The 16,088-nt window shown below is 48.6% G+C and overlaps 3 protein-coding genes across 3 annotated transcripts in view; 1 reads left to right on the top strand and 2 right to left on the bottom strand.

The window, feature by feature from the left end:
* The first annotated feature begins 365 nt into the window (after window positions 1–365).
* On the top strand, window positions 366–3,638 carry c11h8orf76 (chromosome 11 C8orf76 homolog). Its single transcript, XM_030371479.1, has 8 exons — window positions 366–603; window positions 881–982; window positions 1,139–1,282; window positions 1,479–1,529; window positions 1,859–2,003; window positions 2,460–2,601; window positions 2,961–3,093; window positions 3,240–3,638. Exons 1-8 carry the CDS (start codon window positions 499–501, stop codon window positions 3,429–3,431), a joined length of 1,014 nt encoding a protein of 337 aa, XP_030227339.1. The 5' UTR covers window positions 366–498; the 3' UTR covers window positions 3,432–3,638.
* A 60-nt stretch (window positions 3,639–3,698) lies between these two features.
* On the bottom strand, window positions 3,699–9,802 carry LOC115554665 (protein FAM83A). Its single transcript, XM_030371466.1, has 6 exons — window positions 8,896–9,802; window positions 8,636–8,782; window positions 8,150–8,271; window positions 7,627–7,794; window positions 6,606–6,730; window positions 3,699–5,501 (listed from the first exon to the last, which is right to left on the bottom strand). Exons 1-6 carry the CDS (start codon window positions 9,191–9,193, stop codon window positions 4,157–4,159), a joined length of 2,205 nt encoding a protein of 734 aa, XP_030227326.1. The 5' UTR covers window positions 9,194–9,802; the 3' UTR covers window positions 3,699–4,156.
* Window positions 9,803–10,734: 932 nt separating this feature from the next.
* Window positions 10,735–16,088, bottom strand: part of tbc1d31 (TBC1 domain family, member 31) — an 11,380-nt gene continuing 6,026 nt past the window's right edge. Inside the window, exons 14-23 of the mRNA XM_030371460.1 lie at window positions 15,326–15,558; window positions 14,981–15,053; window positions 14,671–14,750; window positions 14,353–14,488; window positions 13,499–13,591; window positions 13,217–13,345; window positions 12,822–13,016; window positions 12,647–12,716; window positions 11,748–11,936; window positions 10,735–11,252 (exon numbers count right to left, since the gene is read on the bottom strand). Coding sequence (XP_030227320.1) covers window positions 11,077–11,252; window positions 11,748–11,936; window positions 12,647–12,716; window positions 12,822–13,016; window positions 13,217–13,345; window positions 13,499–13,591; window positions 14,353–14,488; window positions 14,671–14,750; window positions 14,981–15,053; window positions 15,326–15,558 — 1,374 coding nt within the window. The 3' untranslated portion in view covers window positions 10,735–11,076. The remainder of the gene's footprint in view (window positions 11,253–11,747; window positions 11,937–12,646; window positions 12,717–12,821; window positions 13,017–13,216; window positions 13,346–13,498; window positions 13,592–14,352; window positions 14,489–14,670; window positions 14,751–14,980; window positions 15,054–15,325; window positions 15,559–16,088) is intronic.

The following is a 16,088-nucleotide window of genomic DNA, read 5'->3' as shown; positions in this document are numbered from 1 at the left end:
TTTTCATTGCCCTTCCATGAGACACAATAGGTTGTGTGGATAGTTTGTTATTGAATTAGATTGTTTATTTTTCAGCATACATTTCAGAAGATAAATAAAGAATTAAAATTCTGTGATTTTTTTATTATTACACACTCATTTTTATCTCCACGTTCATTGTCTTCTCTTTCAATAGAAGTGTGCTCCTTTAGCCAGGACATGATACATTGATATATAATAATAACAAAGGGCAAATCGGTCTATTGAGTTTTAATCTGTTCCAAATCACTTACCTCTAGAGAAATAAGGGAACTTCTCCTGAACCCCCTTCAACGCCCTGGTTGAAGGCTGCATAGGAACACCTCTAGGCGGAACCTTGTTCCCCTACATGATTCTACTCGAGGTGTTTTAGTGATGTACTGAATGCCGACGCAGCAGCGCGCAACATGAACGTGAAATAGTTGTAGCATTCTTGTTGTAAATAACAATTTGATAAGGTTTGGGCACAAATAATTCAACATGGAGATTTTTGGAAGTGCGTTTGATGATTCTATGTTTGGCGAATCTAAGGACAAGGTGTCCGTCAGTCTGTTACCCTACAAAGCCAAATTATGTGAATCGCAGGTAAGACTTTCCGCTGTTTCCACATAAATTGCACGACATCTGATCATTAAACACAAATTAATTAATCTCAGTTCTTAGTCTGAAAATCCGGCCTCATAAGGAGCAAACAAAATGAATTGACAGCGTGGTATATATTTTCTGTTTAGGGTGAATATGTTGGTTATACTGGTTATTTTATCTACTGACATGAATGCCAACCCGAATCCTTCCCCACTACAACTTATTCATAAATTGTTTGTTTCAAATTATCAATGTAAGTTTTTGTTTATTTCCCCAGTGGTTTTGTCAGAGTTCAGCTCTTGACACAGAAGACTCGTTGGAAAAGCAGAAGGTTTTTAAATTCCGAGGGGATCTCGCCTGCAGGCAGAGGAACTACAAAGTATTTAATAGTGGCCCGCCTTCATTACCTTAATTTAACCTAGAATCTCATCTAATACATATGTTTATGTAACCTCAATTCAAACCCATCATTACAAAACACGCTCCCAAAGGTATACAGCAAGATAACAACCCTCTTGTTTCTGCAATGTGTTAGGAAGCCCTGGAAGCATACAAAAGCTGCCTCGAATGGGTCCCTGACACTAACTTGACGATCCGAAGAGATGTGTGGGAAGGAATGGCCCGATGTTACTCCAACCTAGGACAAGGGGAGAGAGCCCTGGAGGTTGCTGACTTACTGGTATGTCCACTTACAGACCACTACATCGCCTAGCCACATAGTGGACGTGCTCCAAATGGTTTACTTGTGCCCTATATAGTGCACTATTTAGGGCTACCCTGACCAACTGTTTGGATTAATGCTGCTATCCTATCCAGCTAAGGACGCATTATGTAAAAGAGTGTCACTGCATGTCTGCAATGTTTCGTTTCCCTAGAGCAAAGAAGCCTCCAACTCCTGTCATTTAACCAGCCTGCTGCTACTGAAGGTAAGCAACAGAACAGATACAGTCTGTCTTCTTCCATTGCAAGGGCTCTCTATACTGAGGTTTTGTGTTGAGAAATAATCACATAAAGAAGCGTGAATACATGGACTTTTTTTAACAGTAAAGGTGAATGTACGAATCAAATGTAAAATCGAATGTAATTTGAAGTGACTTTGTACAGAGTTTGTACAGAGTACTCGTGTTTATTGCATAGTTTACACCTTCTTAATCCTATGTGTTTGTAAGATCAAAGCTTGTTCAAGATCGCAGCAAAGCAAAAGATACTTTTTTTTGTACAACACCAAGTGCTAAACAGTGAATGAATCGACCAGGTCAGCATCCATCATCATTCTGGAGCGATTGGAGCCAAGACGGGGTCACTGGAACAGCTGTGCAGCCTGATTCCCTATAACCCCTGGCACTGGTACAACCTGGGACAGACCTGCCTACAGCAGCTAGAGGCCACCGCATCACTCGGTACGTCTGGAGGCGGACGATGGAGTCAGTGCAGTGTTTGTGAGCGTATGGCGACGTACCGATTTCAATTAAAGGTAACTTGTTCTACCACCAGGGGCGAATGTGAAAAGCCGCTACAAGCCGTTTTGAAAATCTGCCGACATCACGAGTGGGCGTGTCCACCTAGGTGTGTGCTGGATGGATGAGCAACGTTTTCTACGGTCCACTGGGTAGCACACATCTAGGTGGACACGCCCACTTGTGATGTCAGAAGAGGCCTATTTTCAAAACGGCTTGTAACGGCTCACGCCTGGTGGTATAAATATAGGTCACCTTTTTGATCCCTTTCAACTTGGACTTGGTATCAATCAGTCAATCATTAAGATACAACCGGCAAAAATACACCTATGATTGTACGCTGCTCTGACCTGATGCCTTCATAGCCCGGACGTCAATGTGTTTGTGTCCCGGATGCAGGCCCCTGTTCCCTAAAGGAGCGAGCTGCCGGAGCCGAGCCTGATGGCAGCGGGACGGAGGAAGGTCAGCGAGGAGAGGGGAGAGACGGGGGCGGAGAGGACAGAGCCTGGCTGGAGGCCTGCGTGTGTTTCATCAGAACACGGTAAGGGGGCAGGGAGGGGAACCAATGTGGAATTTGCTATGAGCGCCTCCACGGCTACGGATGATGAAACACAGAGAAACGACCTCCACAGATGTCCTAAAGGCCCCGCCCCTCCCTGGACCGCAGCTCTTCGCTGCACCATTCATTTTCCCCGTTGGACTCGTCTCCATTTTGATTTAATTGACTGTTTATTGGTCTACATGTAAAAGACCATGCAAATATAATAAACATTCAAGGCAGTTAGATGCATGTATTGAGTCCAATGGGTACTTTTAGTTGTTAATGATGGAATTACATTGTACGGGATCATGTATGTTTGGTTATTTATCGTTGACTATTAAATGTGCTCCACCTTTCAGACTCTTACTGCGCATGCTTCGCCCGCAGCAGTCCTCCTTTGTATTGCAGCGCAGCGAGTGCGCCCTCTGCAGGTCAGATGAGGCACTAGAGCGACTCAACCCTACGGAGGAGACGTTGCAGACGCTGACTGCGGTGAGGGCTCGTGACAATGAAATTAAAACATGTATTTAAAAAAATATATATGAATACTGCGTAGGATGTGGATATGTTGGTCTGGAAGGTCCATTTGGGGTTCTTTCATCCTAAGTGGAGTAATCTCCTTACTCTGTGGCTTCCAGGTGTTGTCAGAGGACCTGGCTACAGAGAAGATGAGGGAAGACAGCCAGGATGGTGAGAGTCTGGTCAGTGTTGGTGAACTCAGCTTCAGGGAGTGCTGGTGGAACAAGGTGTTGGAAAGCCAGCGCACAGGAGGAGACCAATACAGACCAGCCGTAGACGGATGCCAAGCCACAACAGATTTAGAAGGCTGACTTAACATTGAGAGGGGAAACCGTTTTTAGTGGAGGATTGTACCTTTGGTGGAACATTGTAAATGCCCCATCTGGGAGTCCATACGAATGTATATTACAATTTAAAACCTGCCTACCTTAAAATAAACACTTACATTTTTATTTTGGAATATTTATTGTGAAACTATTTGTTAATAAAACATGAAGCTTTTATGGATTTTACATTGATTATGTCTCATGCTTATTTATTTGAAACATAAAAAAATAAACAAAACAGTCAAACGTAACAATGTTCATGAAGCATACTTTATTTACTGTAAACCAGATCCGTCTCGACTCATTCAGTTCTAAATAAGACAAGCACGAAAACGCAGGGTGTTTTGTTCAACGGTCATTTTCATCATGCACTGAGAATACGTGAGCATGTAAACAAAACGCACCTCATGTCAAGCATATTATTTTTAAGCTTAATCATGAGCTCGAAACCCTAGCTTATCCTAACTATCTTTGTTGTACACAGGGCACGGGTTAACCTAGCGACTGTTCGTGCTTTGCACTCGGTTCTATGAACATCCTCACTGTACCGACAGCGATGCACTTTTTCCCTTTCTTATGACCAACGTACTTGTAAGTCGCTTTGGATAAACACGTCATCGTAAACGGTGGTGCAGAATCCCGCTACGAGTGACCAGCCTCGACAGCAGGCCCCCGGCCCTGAGTCCCATTGAGCGATCCTCCTCCAGCCTTCAACTGAAGGAGGCTCCTCTTCGGAGCGCCGCCGGTCTGCCGCTCGCTCCGCTGGTCCGACCCCGCGCCCCGGAGCCAGCGCCTCTCTGGCCGGGCTCCTCCATCCCCCTCCTAGGCCCCCACGTCCCGTTGACCCCGGGCCCGTTCTGCAACACCTGCCTGGAGTGCAACTGGGATATCCAATGCAGCCTTTGAGACGGCACCAACTGCTGTGCGGGGTAGCTCTGGTGGTCCGGAGGGGGGCCCTGGGAAAACCCAGATTCCGGCTGCTGATTCGCCGGAGTCCTGAAATCGGTTTTGGCATCGGGCCGATGGGATTGCGTCTCTTTGGACGCTGCTCCGGGACCCCGATGATGGGGGTGTGCGGGGGATCTGAGACGCTTGGGGGATTGTGTCCGGCACCGGTTGTTCTGTGGCGACGGCTGGGCCGCGGGCCATTGTCTTTGGCTTTGAGTCTGGATAAAGAAGCCCTGTGTGTTTCCCTGGTTGTGCGCTCGCTGCGAGAGAGGCCTGTGCAGAGGCTGTGCGTCAGTGTCGGGCCTCGGCTGGGCCTTGAGGTCCTTCCTCTGCGACCGTCTCAGCGTGTCTAGGGTGACGGCGGCTGTCCCCGACTCCATGGCTGCTCTGCGGAACCTGTTGTAATCCGGGTACAGGCGTCCGCCCCCCGTCGCGGGCTTAGTCGTAGCTGCTCGGGGACTCATCTGCGTCCTCGAGGTGGACGGGCCGTGTGGGCTCCACGCCGCGTCCACCCCGGTGACGTTGAGTTTGTAGGAGCGGGAGAACGTCGGGTCGGAGGGCGGGGCGTGGGACGCGTACGGCTGCAGCGTCCGCCAGCGTCGCTCCGCGCTGACGTTAACGTCAGAGAGGCCGTGGTGGTCGACCTCAGCTTTGCCACGGTGCTGCGGCATCTCTCGGTTCCATCGAGACGGGCTCTCCGCCTGCGTCTGCGTCGGCGCTTCGTCCAGTGCCAGACTCATCACATATGCTTCCGTGCGGTTGTGTTCGACCTCTAACTCGGATAAGGCCGAATGGGTCGGATCCGCGGCGGTTGGGGTTTCCGCCGCCGCTTCCGCTTTCTGTCTGTCTGTGGTCCCGTTGTGGTCGCCGGTGGTGACCCACCTCTGACTCCTCAGCATGCTCCTCAGCCCAGAGTCAGAGGGGTTAGGGTGTTGGGTGGGCCGTGGCGCAGAAGGGGCCAGGGTCATCATGGCGGTGGGGAAGAGAGGTGGGACCGGCTGGGAGCTAAGGTAGAGCCGTCGGAACTCCTGACGGAAGGACGTCACCGAGCCGCCCTCCAGGAGGACAATAAAGTTCCGGTTGACCTTCCAGGAAAGCCAGGAGAAACTGCGGAGGGAAACAAACACACACAGGTTATGACACCAGTGTCTCAAAAAAGACCTTCATAACAACACTAAAGTGGATTTAACATTATGTTTTTCTGAAGGTCTTATTTCATTCGAGAAGCTTCAAGTGACACGTTTGGAGTCCCTTGAAGCTTGCTTGTATTAATTAGTGTTTACATTAAAAAAAATACTTTTACTTGACACTGGTAATCCGAGTCAGGCAGAGAGCAATCTAACTTGGGGTAGCTACCAAAAAAGATATTGTCCTGCACAACCTAGCATCATGTAAGTAGAACTGGACAGAGTATAGGGATCAGAAATGAAAGTTTAGTATTTCTTAGTGGTTGTGTGAACAGTTTGCGATGGAAAAATATATTATGTTGCTACCTTTTAGTCATATAGGCTTTGTTTTCCTTGCGTGTATAGTCTTGCCACCCTACTTTTCCTCAGTGCCATCTATGTATTTATTGACCCTTGTGCTTGGTTCAGCCACCTGACTGCTGGAGGGAATGATGTCATCAAAATGTTAACCTTTGTGCTCTGGTCAGCGGTCCTACCGTCCTCTGAGTCAATCAAAATATTAATAACCTTTGTGCTCTGGTCAGCTGTCCCAGCTTCCTCAGTGGCATCTAAATGTAAGCCCTCTGCTATGGGTAAGCAACCTGCCTTCCTCAGAATCAATCGTGACGTTAACCTTTCGTGCTTGGGTAAAACGTTCACAGGACATCCTCTTGTGCACTCTTCTGCTCACTGAGTCACAGGCAACGCTGTGTCTTGAGTAAATATTACCTGATTTGATTTTTGACATCTGCAATGTGAAACTGAAAACTGATAAACTGTATAAAAAGCTCTGTCAACCTGTGCTCTGGACTCACTCTGCTAGAGAGGAGTCTAATGTATGCGTGCATTAAACCTAGGTTCTATTTGTTCTGCAAGTGTTGTGGGCTTTTGGCATTTAGAAATCTCATCTTTCCTAGACGCAATATCTGTTAAAAGGAAATTGCCACGACAAGTTCCAGCACACGTAAACATCAATCATCAAAGTTCTTTCTAAACGTCGCACCGTGTCCTGAAGCTCCAGAACAAGGAGTGCCTTCGTTCCTACCTGTAGCAGCCGGTCAGAACCCGGGTCCAGTCGCTGATGATGAAGGTCTGAGCGACCTGCCCGCAGAGCCACCTCCCGGTCTTAGTGCAGTAGCCCTGTCCGCTGACGCTGCGCACGGACAGCCTCTACACACACACACACACACACACACACACACACACACACACACACACACACACACACACACACACACACACACACACACACACACGCTATGTATTGGTTGGCTGATTTAACGGGTGATATTGGCCTATAACAATCATTATCGGTGTATGTTTGCTGATAGGAAAACTTTTGAAATGGTGTCAATTTAAAAGTGTTATTACCTCTATATAAACCCTCTACTCTGGTGGTTGAACCTCTATCCATTTACAGACTCCCAACACTAACACTTTTACATCATGTTCTGTGTGAAGGTTAGCAGATCCTCCCCACACTACAGGTCATTGGTTCCTTTAGCTAATGGTTTGAATGCGATGTTGCTGTCGCCCAAAGCATTGCTGGAGGGCGAGCCGCCAATCCCAGGGACCAGCTCAACCCAGTTTGGCCAGATTTGGGCCAGAATTCCCGCCCAATCCGGTGCAGGCAGGGTTTCCAGATTGGGCCAGGATTGCCAGATTGGGCCAGATTTCCTGCTGAATCTGGAAACATGGCCCAACCTGGCAACACTGTCCCTACCCCCAGGATACCATATATATATAGAATAACGGCCGATATTTTTATATTTTGAATATCACCGATATATCGAAATCGATAATTATTTACTCCCCAATATCGATACCGGATTACCGGCCCCTACAATCCAGTATCAGTGGGGCTCTATTAAGATGTGTTTGAAAAGAGTTAGTATAAATAGTTAGTTAGTTTAGTTTAGAAAAGTGTATTTTTCCTATTTGTGTGCATGAGGAACCAATCTACCTTTGGGTACAAAATAAAGTAACTACAACTTGAACTTCAACAGCTGCAGCAATAGGTGGTTAACTTCCAGAAGGCGGTAAGAGAGCAAAAGACGGAGACTCACGGGGAAGTGTTCGCCGCTGACATTCAGGGTCAGACACATGTCCAGGAACTGCTGCACGTTGAGGCGGTCCAGCAGGACGTACACACGCACGTTCCTCAGGGCACACGCCTCCAGAATGTCGCACAAGAGTTCCACATCACTGAAGGTGTCCACCACTACCACCAGGGCCTAAGGATGTCAGACACCAAAGAAGTATGGGGTTGTTGTTACAAACTCTGAAAGCCTCAATCTTCTTTTCATTTCGAGGAACATACCAGAGCACATGTTGCTGGATTTGGCCAAGAAGATAGCAAAACTGGAACTTTGTGGGGTTAAAGGGGCCGATTTTTCAGAAAAGACATAACGCCAGACATGCTACCAAAAGAACAATGTTTGCGCGACGTGCACACACGCACGCACGCACACGCGCGCGCACACAGACACACACACACACACACACACACACACACACACACACACACACACACACACACACACACACACACACACACACACACACACACACACACACACACACACACACCGTTTGAGCCTTTCGGATCTGCTCTCTGACCAGGTCCTTCATGCTGCCCTCCCGGATGTCTGACTGGAGAAACACTTCCACGCTGGTCTGGCTCTGCTGGTCCGATCCACTCGGCTCCACGCCTCAGTCGGGGAGAATGAGAACATTCAAAGGACTGAAGTAGACGGCATGCCGCCTTTAAGAGGAGCTCATAATGCAGAGATGTTTCGTTAAGTTATTCTATTAAGATTTGGATATTTGTGTTCTATATTCTGCAGATCTATTTAGTTAGACTTTTTTTGCTTTGCGAAACATGTAGGAAAAATGAACTTTTGCTCTGATCAAAGCTGGGAGAAATGTAGCCTTTAAACTAGTTAAGCCACAATCGTTTTTAGCTTTGGGAGATAACTATATGGATAAAAATATATATTTTCATCTACTTAAATGTATCCTATTTCGTGTTTAATTTCAGAGTCAATTCATGTAGGCCTAGTATTGGTTAGTTACCATTCTGACTCCCGAGGGGCAGATTGGGCTCCAGGGTGGCGCATTCATCAGCGGTCTCTTCTGAAGCAGAGAGACGGCAGAGGGACAGCGGGCTCCGACACGGCTGGGAAGTCCCGTCTTCATCTTCGCCATCTACCGTGTCGCTATCTGTTGTTTAATGTAATTTCTATCAGATGCAGGACAATAGCTCATATGTTCCGTAAAAATAGGGGAATCTATTCATTCTCTCGACAAAAACACAAAATATACTCGTTACGCACCTCCGCCCACGCGTCCATCCTGTTGATTCGTCAGAATGTAACTCTTCTCCCGCTCCGACAGAAAGTCCACCTCGCCCTCCGTGGTCAGCAGATCCCGGTAGCCCTGTACGCCGCCCTCCCCCATCAAGGCATCCACGGCCAAACGCTGGCTCTCGCTGTGACTGAGGTCCAGGGTCGGCGGACCCCCTCCACCTCCCTCACCATAGTTGGCGGTTCGGAGCTCCCGGACCCTCCGCCTCACTTTGCCAACCGGCTTGGCCCTCAGATGGGACAGCACGGAGAGGCCGTGTGGGTCCATGGCGGTCTGTTGAGACAGTTTACCAGATAGAAGCCCCACTGTTATTTTAAGCCTATCCCCCAAAGAATCGCTGGGACCATGAAGGGGTTTCCTGGATGGAAAATGATGGGGGGGAAAAGAGGAAAAACAACAAGTTGAACGTGTCCGAATTCCTGTCCTGGTGGAAATCCTTCGTTCAGCCTACATCAGGGGTCTTCAGATGCGTGCTGTCCTCCATTGACAGAACACATGGGCTCGATTAGAATACCCTGTGGCTGTGATCCAGGGGAATCGCTGATCCTTTTGATTATGCCTATTCCGTTTGAGGTTTCTTGATCCTGTGCTGCTGTTAGTCCATCAGAGAGAACATGGAGACTCGTGAGAGATTTTTTCAAAACTGTTTCATGGGCAAAAACAAAATAGTTGAAACGACTTAATTTTACCCTTCACCACACAATCTCTGTACTTAAATTGATGAAAAAAAACAAAACACCCAACCACGTTAAGGCGTATCCTTTCACTGCTGCGCTCAGCCCTGAGTGCCTAAAGCCGCTGGCGTGCAGTCAGTCAGTCTGCAGGGTGCCATAAAAGTCGTATTACCTGCCTGCCTATACCTGTCGGCCCGTGCAGATACGACGGCTACTTAAGATGGATGGACAGATGTGAGATACGGTTCCTTATAAGAAAAAATAAAAAGACAATTTGCAGTTAGGGACACAGTTGGGAAAATCCTTATGGTAAAATATTTTCATCCCAAACGCCTACCACGTTGTGGTTTCGGTTGTGTTGTTGTGTAGAGGTCAGCCTACTTACTTAATAACTAGAAGAGTGAATGTTTGCAAAGATGTTTTGCACAAACCAGTAATTTTTCAGAGCATGTAGGGCAAGCTATTATCCTACCCAAACAAAAGCTGTTTTTGGTTTGGTGTGTCTGTTAGGTCAGGTTAAATAAATGAGTTTAACAAACTGGAAAAAAATGGAAAATACATTTCCCATTGAAGGTGCGACCCTGCCCATCCTCGAGGCTGACTTGGAGAAAGAGCGCATGTAGCCGTGTGGAGATCTGTGTATTGGAGCAGGGACAGCCCGCAGCTCCACTCAACACCCATCCATACGGACAGACACTGAATAGCCGATTTACCGGCTCCGACAGGTTAGACGTAAGACCACATTAATCACGCGCTCCTACTACCCAAGGCGACGTATGATCAGATTAATCACGGGCCCCTACTCATTAAGGACCGTCACAGTTAAAAAATGCGCTCATACCATAACCCGCCGTCATTGTCAACTAAACTAGTTACACACCGGACGTCTTTTAAGGTTTTGAGACCCACTGACTACATTGAAAGATCAGATGAAAGGTATGCAAGTTTCTTTTTTTCTTTCTTTCTTTTTTCGTGTATCTATTGCGGTCAAAACAAACCAAATTAGATCAATTTCAGAATATGGTCATCATAAAAGGGCGGAGTTGACACATTTAATTTTAGTGATGAACTAAGGGGCTAAATTGTTTTGGAACTGGATGTCAGTGCATCAATGAAATCATTGGGACATACACAAGCATTCAAAAGTATTAATTCAAAGAATAAAAATAATCCATTATTTTTAATCAAAGTGTCAAAATGTCCTCACAGCACAACACAAAATACATTAAATCTAAATGACGATAAAAAAACATGTTAAAACAAATATTTACAGAAATCACTGAAACCACGGGATGTTAAAATAGCATTTTAAAGTAATTTAAGTTCCCATGTCTCCGAAAGCTTCTTGATTGTCAAGACGCAGATAAGACCCCCATGGCATAACATCCTGCCTGCCTGGCACAAAGCCCTGAGGCTGAACTCCTATATGATGTATGGACTCCATCATCCACAAGCACGTTAAGGTGAGGCAGAAGGTCACTGTGGGGCGGGTGTTGGTGACCAGGCTGCTTGTGAGGAAGCAGCAGAGTCGCTGGCTCCTCCTCTTCCTCCCCGGGCCTGAGCGCTGGCGAGCTTCCGCCTCAATTCCCGGACGTCCCTCATCAACTGCCGCTCGCCGCTGTCCAGATGGGCCCGGCCGCGGTCCAGGGAAACTACCAGGACAAATCAGAACCGACTGTTAAAACTACGAGGACAGATCAGAACCAACTGTCAAAACTACCAGAACCAACTGTTAAAACTACGAGGACAGATCAGAACCAACTGTCAAAACTACCAGAACCAACTGTTAAAACTACGAGGACAGATCAGAACCAACTGTCAAAACTACCAGAACCAACTGTTAAAACTACCAGAACCTACTGTTAAAACGACAAGAAAAAATCGGAGCTAACCGCCTAAACTTTAAGAACAATGAGCTCACTATAAAAACTACAAGAACAAGTATAGCTCAAAACTACAATTACAACCAGAGCAACTTTAAACACTACCATCAAAACCAGAGCTGTCCTAAAACTACACAAAAATATCAGAGCCAACTCTAAAAACTGCAAGAACAAATCAGAGCAACAAATCAAAACAGCCTGAGTCACACGATGCCGTGGTCGATAAGTTAATAAGTATATTATTTGCGGGGGAATGCCACTTACAGTTGGTGGACGTGCTACCAGGAGGGGATGGGCTGTTGAGACACAGGCCGCCGCCGCCGCCGCCTCCCGCCGGGCTAGCAGTAGCAGTGGCGTTAGCATGAGGTTGAGGGACGGACGCCCCAGCACTGGGTCTCAGGGGAAGGCCTCTCGTTGGGCAGGGGGACCTCAGGGTCACCGGCCTCTCAGGGTCTACATCAACGCAAGAGCAACTATCCAGTTAATACAATTACAATTAGGGCATTTAGCAGACGCTTTTATCCAAAGCGACTTACATCGGTTAATACACACATTGACACACCGACGGCAGAGTCAACCATGCAAGGCGATGTGTGTGATGTTGACGAGTTGGTTGTACCAGGAAAGGGAGAACTGGTTCAACAGGGGTGAGAATTTGAAATTGGAAAATGGAGGACATTGTAACATTTGAGACCGACGTGCTCTACAAATGTAAGTATAATTACACACATTTGGTTGGTTTTTCAGTACAACTACAATGTTTAAGGCTGTATCCGACCAGTGTTTTTAATGGTGTTAATTCTGTAATCAGTTGGTATCAAGAACGATAACGTGAATACTGCTAGATCGCTAATAGGCTACAGGCGACTAACGGAAATGATCAAGCAGAAAAAAAAGAACACCACCGAAGAAGAACCGTCAAACTGCAAACTCATTTCCGGTAGGTGTGCGAAGGCTGTTTTGACAGTGCACTGTAGAAATGAGAGCACTGCGCCTATAAGTAAGTGTACTGGAGGGATAATGAGGTGCACTTAGGTAGGTGCGCGATTTCAGACACAGCAGTTGTTTTGCTTTTTTGTATGTTGTGTCTGTGTGTGTTGTGTGTTGTGTGTTGTGTGTTGTGTGTTGTGTGTGTGTGCGTGTGTGTGTGTGAAAGAGATAACCTGTGTTAGCAGAGGTCGACGGCTGTGCTTCTTCCTGTAGCTGTGCTCTGGCACTCATCACTTCGTCCCACTAAACAGCAGCACAGCAGAACAGGGAGTTGAGACGCAACATGCTCTGACTAACCAATACACTAGTTGGGATTTTGAATCGCTGGTTACAAACACCCTCCCTCACCTTCCAGCCGTGCATGTCTCTGACGGTGTTGAGCAGTCTGTGCTGCTGGCAGAGGGTCTCCGTGTGGACCTCTGCCAGCCGCTCTCTCTTCCTCTCTCCGTCCGCGGCCAGACCCTCCATTCTGTGGCCCACCTCCCGCTCCCAGTCCCTGTCCACGCCCAGCTGGCACGCCTCTGCCAGAGACTCCTCCAGGGCCTGCAGCACAACGTGTTCAGGTAACCGTTTTATTATTACATTTACACTCGGCGGATGATTGACTCATTCAATCACAGTAGCTACAAATTAGGTTGTGTGTGGTTGTGTGTGTGTGTGTGTGTGTGTGTGTGTGTGTGTGTGTGTGTGTGTGTGTGTGTGTGTGTGTGTGTGTGTGTGTGTGTGTGTGTGTCACTCCTGACCTGCAGGTTGGTCTCGGCGTCCTGGAGCAGGTCCCTGTTATCCCCTTCGTCTCTCTCGGCCCTCCTCATCCTCACCTCCACCTCCTCCTCCACCTGGCGTCCCACCCTCACCTGCTCCTTCAGGAGCTCCTGGGGAAACCAGAGAACCCCCAAACATGGGGCACCGTAGGATTCAGACCCCGCCCAGACAGAGTGCGGCCAGGCCGTGTGACCGTGAGGTATCTCCGTGGCCTGCAGTCTCCCACAGGGGGGGGGGGATGCTGCCGGCGGGCCCCAGCTCACCTGCTCCAGGAGCTTCCTCTGGGTCTCCAGCTCTATCTGGCGGATCTCCAGGTCCTGCACCGCCGCCGCCGTCTCCTGCTCCCGGAGGTCCATCTGGGGGGACAGGAAGCACCGTGGGCTAAGGGTACTCAGGTACTTTATGGGGGAGGGGGGGGTACCCAACCGAGGGCTTTAGAACTCTGACAGTTGACATCTTGCCGTTCAACGACTGAATGGCAAGTAGAGTCCCAGTATAGTCCCAGAAGTCACAGTATAGTCTCAGTATAGTCCCAGCAGAGACCCATCAGAATCCCAGAGCCCCAGTAGAGTCTTAGAGTCCCAGTATAGTCCCAGCAGATTCCCATTAGAGTCTCGAGTGGCAGGAGGCTGATGAGGGCAGCCTTCCGCCTGGCCGGAAGCAGGGGGCCGCGGCCCTATTGTGTCCAGCAGGCCAGCTGTCCAGGGGACGGGGAACTACGCATGCAGGCGTTAGTCATAGTCATTCCTGAGCTCGGTGAGGTCGTCCGGCTCGACCCTCTCTAGATATAGGATCTAACAAAGCAGGGAAGCCACGCTCTCCTTTCTGTCTTTTCCTCCATCTTTTGACGTTCTTCTGCCGATCTGAAGAGGCCTGTACGGTTTGACCTTTGTCTTTACCCTCACAGTAGCAGCTTTGTGTCTCCGTCTTCACTGTCTTTTAGAGTAGTTTCTTTAAATATCAAGACAATTCTCTTGTATGAATACCATCAGCATATAATATATGTTCGATTTCAGAAATGCTGATAAAAACTGTACAGTAACCGGAAGCCTGCGGTGAAAATGGACACAGATGTGCGTGTGTACTTGTGTGTGCATGTATGCCTGTGTGTGTGTACCTTCCTGCTGATGTCCCGGTCCAGTTTGTGGAGGTGGGAGGCCCTGAGCTCCTGCTGGTGGGTGAGGAACCTCCTCCGGGACGCGTCCGTCAGATGCAGCTCCTTCAGCTTCATCTCCCTCTTCATCGCCCCCAGCCTGCCAGCAGTTCACAGTTCACCAGCCACCACTAGATCCACGAAGACCCACGTGTGTGTGTGTGTGTGTGTGTGTGTGTGTGTGTGTGTGTGTGTGTGTGTGTGTGTGTGTGTGTGTGTGTGTGTGTGTGTGTGTGTGTGTGTGTGTGTGTGTGTGTGTGTGTGTGTGTGTGTGTGTGTTACCTTGTCCTCTGTTGCGTTAGCTTTTCCTCCTCCTGGGCCAGGATGTTTCTGCGCTGTTCTTCTGCCTGCCTCAAGAGCTCCTGTCGAAACGATTATTATTACACCTTATTTTTCTTATTTATTCCTTTTCAATAGAACATTGTATAGTTCATCCCATGAAGAAAGACATTAAGAAGCTGCTTTGGACCTTAGAAAGCGCCTTCATGCGTGACTTGACGTCTAAATGTAAATAAGAAGAATGCACCAGATTCTGTCCACCCACCCGTGGCCTTGGGCTGTGTAAGAAGGAAGGAGTTTAGGAGAGGTGTACCTCTTGTGCGTAGTAGGCCTCCTCGGACGCCTGTCGGCGGACACATTCAGCGCGCAGCTCCGACACAGCCTGTCTGTTGGACACGCACACACACACGAAAGGATAGCCCTTTTAGTGCTACCAATCCCAGACAGGGGAGGTGGGCGTCAACGCAGCGAGAAAGGACGACAGCAGGGATAAAGAGAGTCACACATTTCCCTTTGAAGCAGGAATCAGACAGACTAAGGCCCAATCCCATTTTCTACCCCTTACTCCTTCCCCTTACCCCTTCAAAACAAGGTGGAGGGGTAAGGGTAAGGGGTAAGGGGTAGAAATGGGATTGGGCCTACAGCCCTGGGAGGGTACCTCTCCTGCAGGTACTCCAGCTCCTGCTGCCTGATGCGCTCCCGCTCCCGGCCGTGGTACTGCACGACGACCTCCGGGTAGTGGTTGAACACGGGGTACTGGCCCCGCGTCAGGGGGCTGAAGGCGGCCAGCAGGCCCCGGGGGTGGATGGGGGCCGGGGTGCTGGCCGTCAGGCGGTAGGCCTCCTGGACCAGGGAGCCCATGTCCAGGTTGTTACGGTGGTGGAAGAAGTACTGAGACGAGAGGACGGGGGCACCGGGGGAGGGAGAGAGAGGAGAGGGAGAGGGAGAGGGAGAGGGAGAGGGAGAGGGAGAGAGAGAGAGACAGACAGACAGACAGAGATAGACACAGACAGACAGACAGAGAGAGACACAGACATACAGACAGACAGACAGACAGACAAACAGACACAGACAGACAGACAGACAGACAGACAGACAGACAGACAGACAGACAGAGAGACACAGACATACAGACAGACAGACAGACAGACAGACAGACAGAGACATGGCATATGCGTTAGGAACCACGATATTCAAGCTACTACTGGCCATTTCAGACCTGATCCAACTCCCACAACAAACAGATTGATAAAGAAGAGCAACCGCAGGGTGGCTGAACTTTATTATCTATAATAAACTAGGGAGGAACCTGATTTATGCTATCAAAGTTTGTTTTGGGGGTGGGGGGGAATAACTGCATCTCCCAAGTCTTCTTTCCACCAGTTGAGTTGACCGAGCGCGTGCGTGCGTCTCTGTGAGTA

The sequence above is a fragment of the Gadus morhua genome, chromosome 11 (assembly GCF_902167405.1).
Source record: "Gadus morhua chromosome 11, gadMor3.0, whole genome shotgun sequence".
NCBI classification, from domain to species: domain Eukaryota; kingdom Metazoa; phylum Chordata; class Actinopteri; order Gadiformes; family Gadidae; genus Gadus; species Gadus morhua.
The sequence above is the reverse complement of the archived record's forward strand: the minus strand, read 5'-3'. Positions and strand labels throughout refer to the sequence as shown.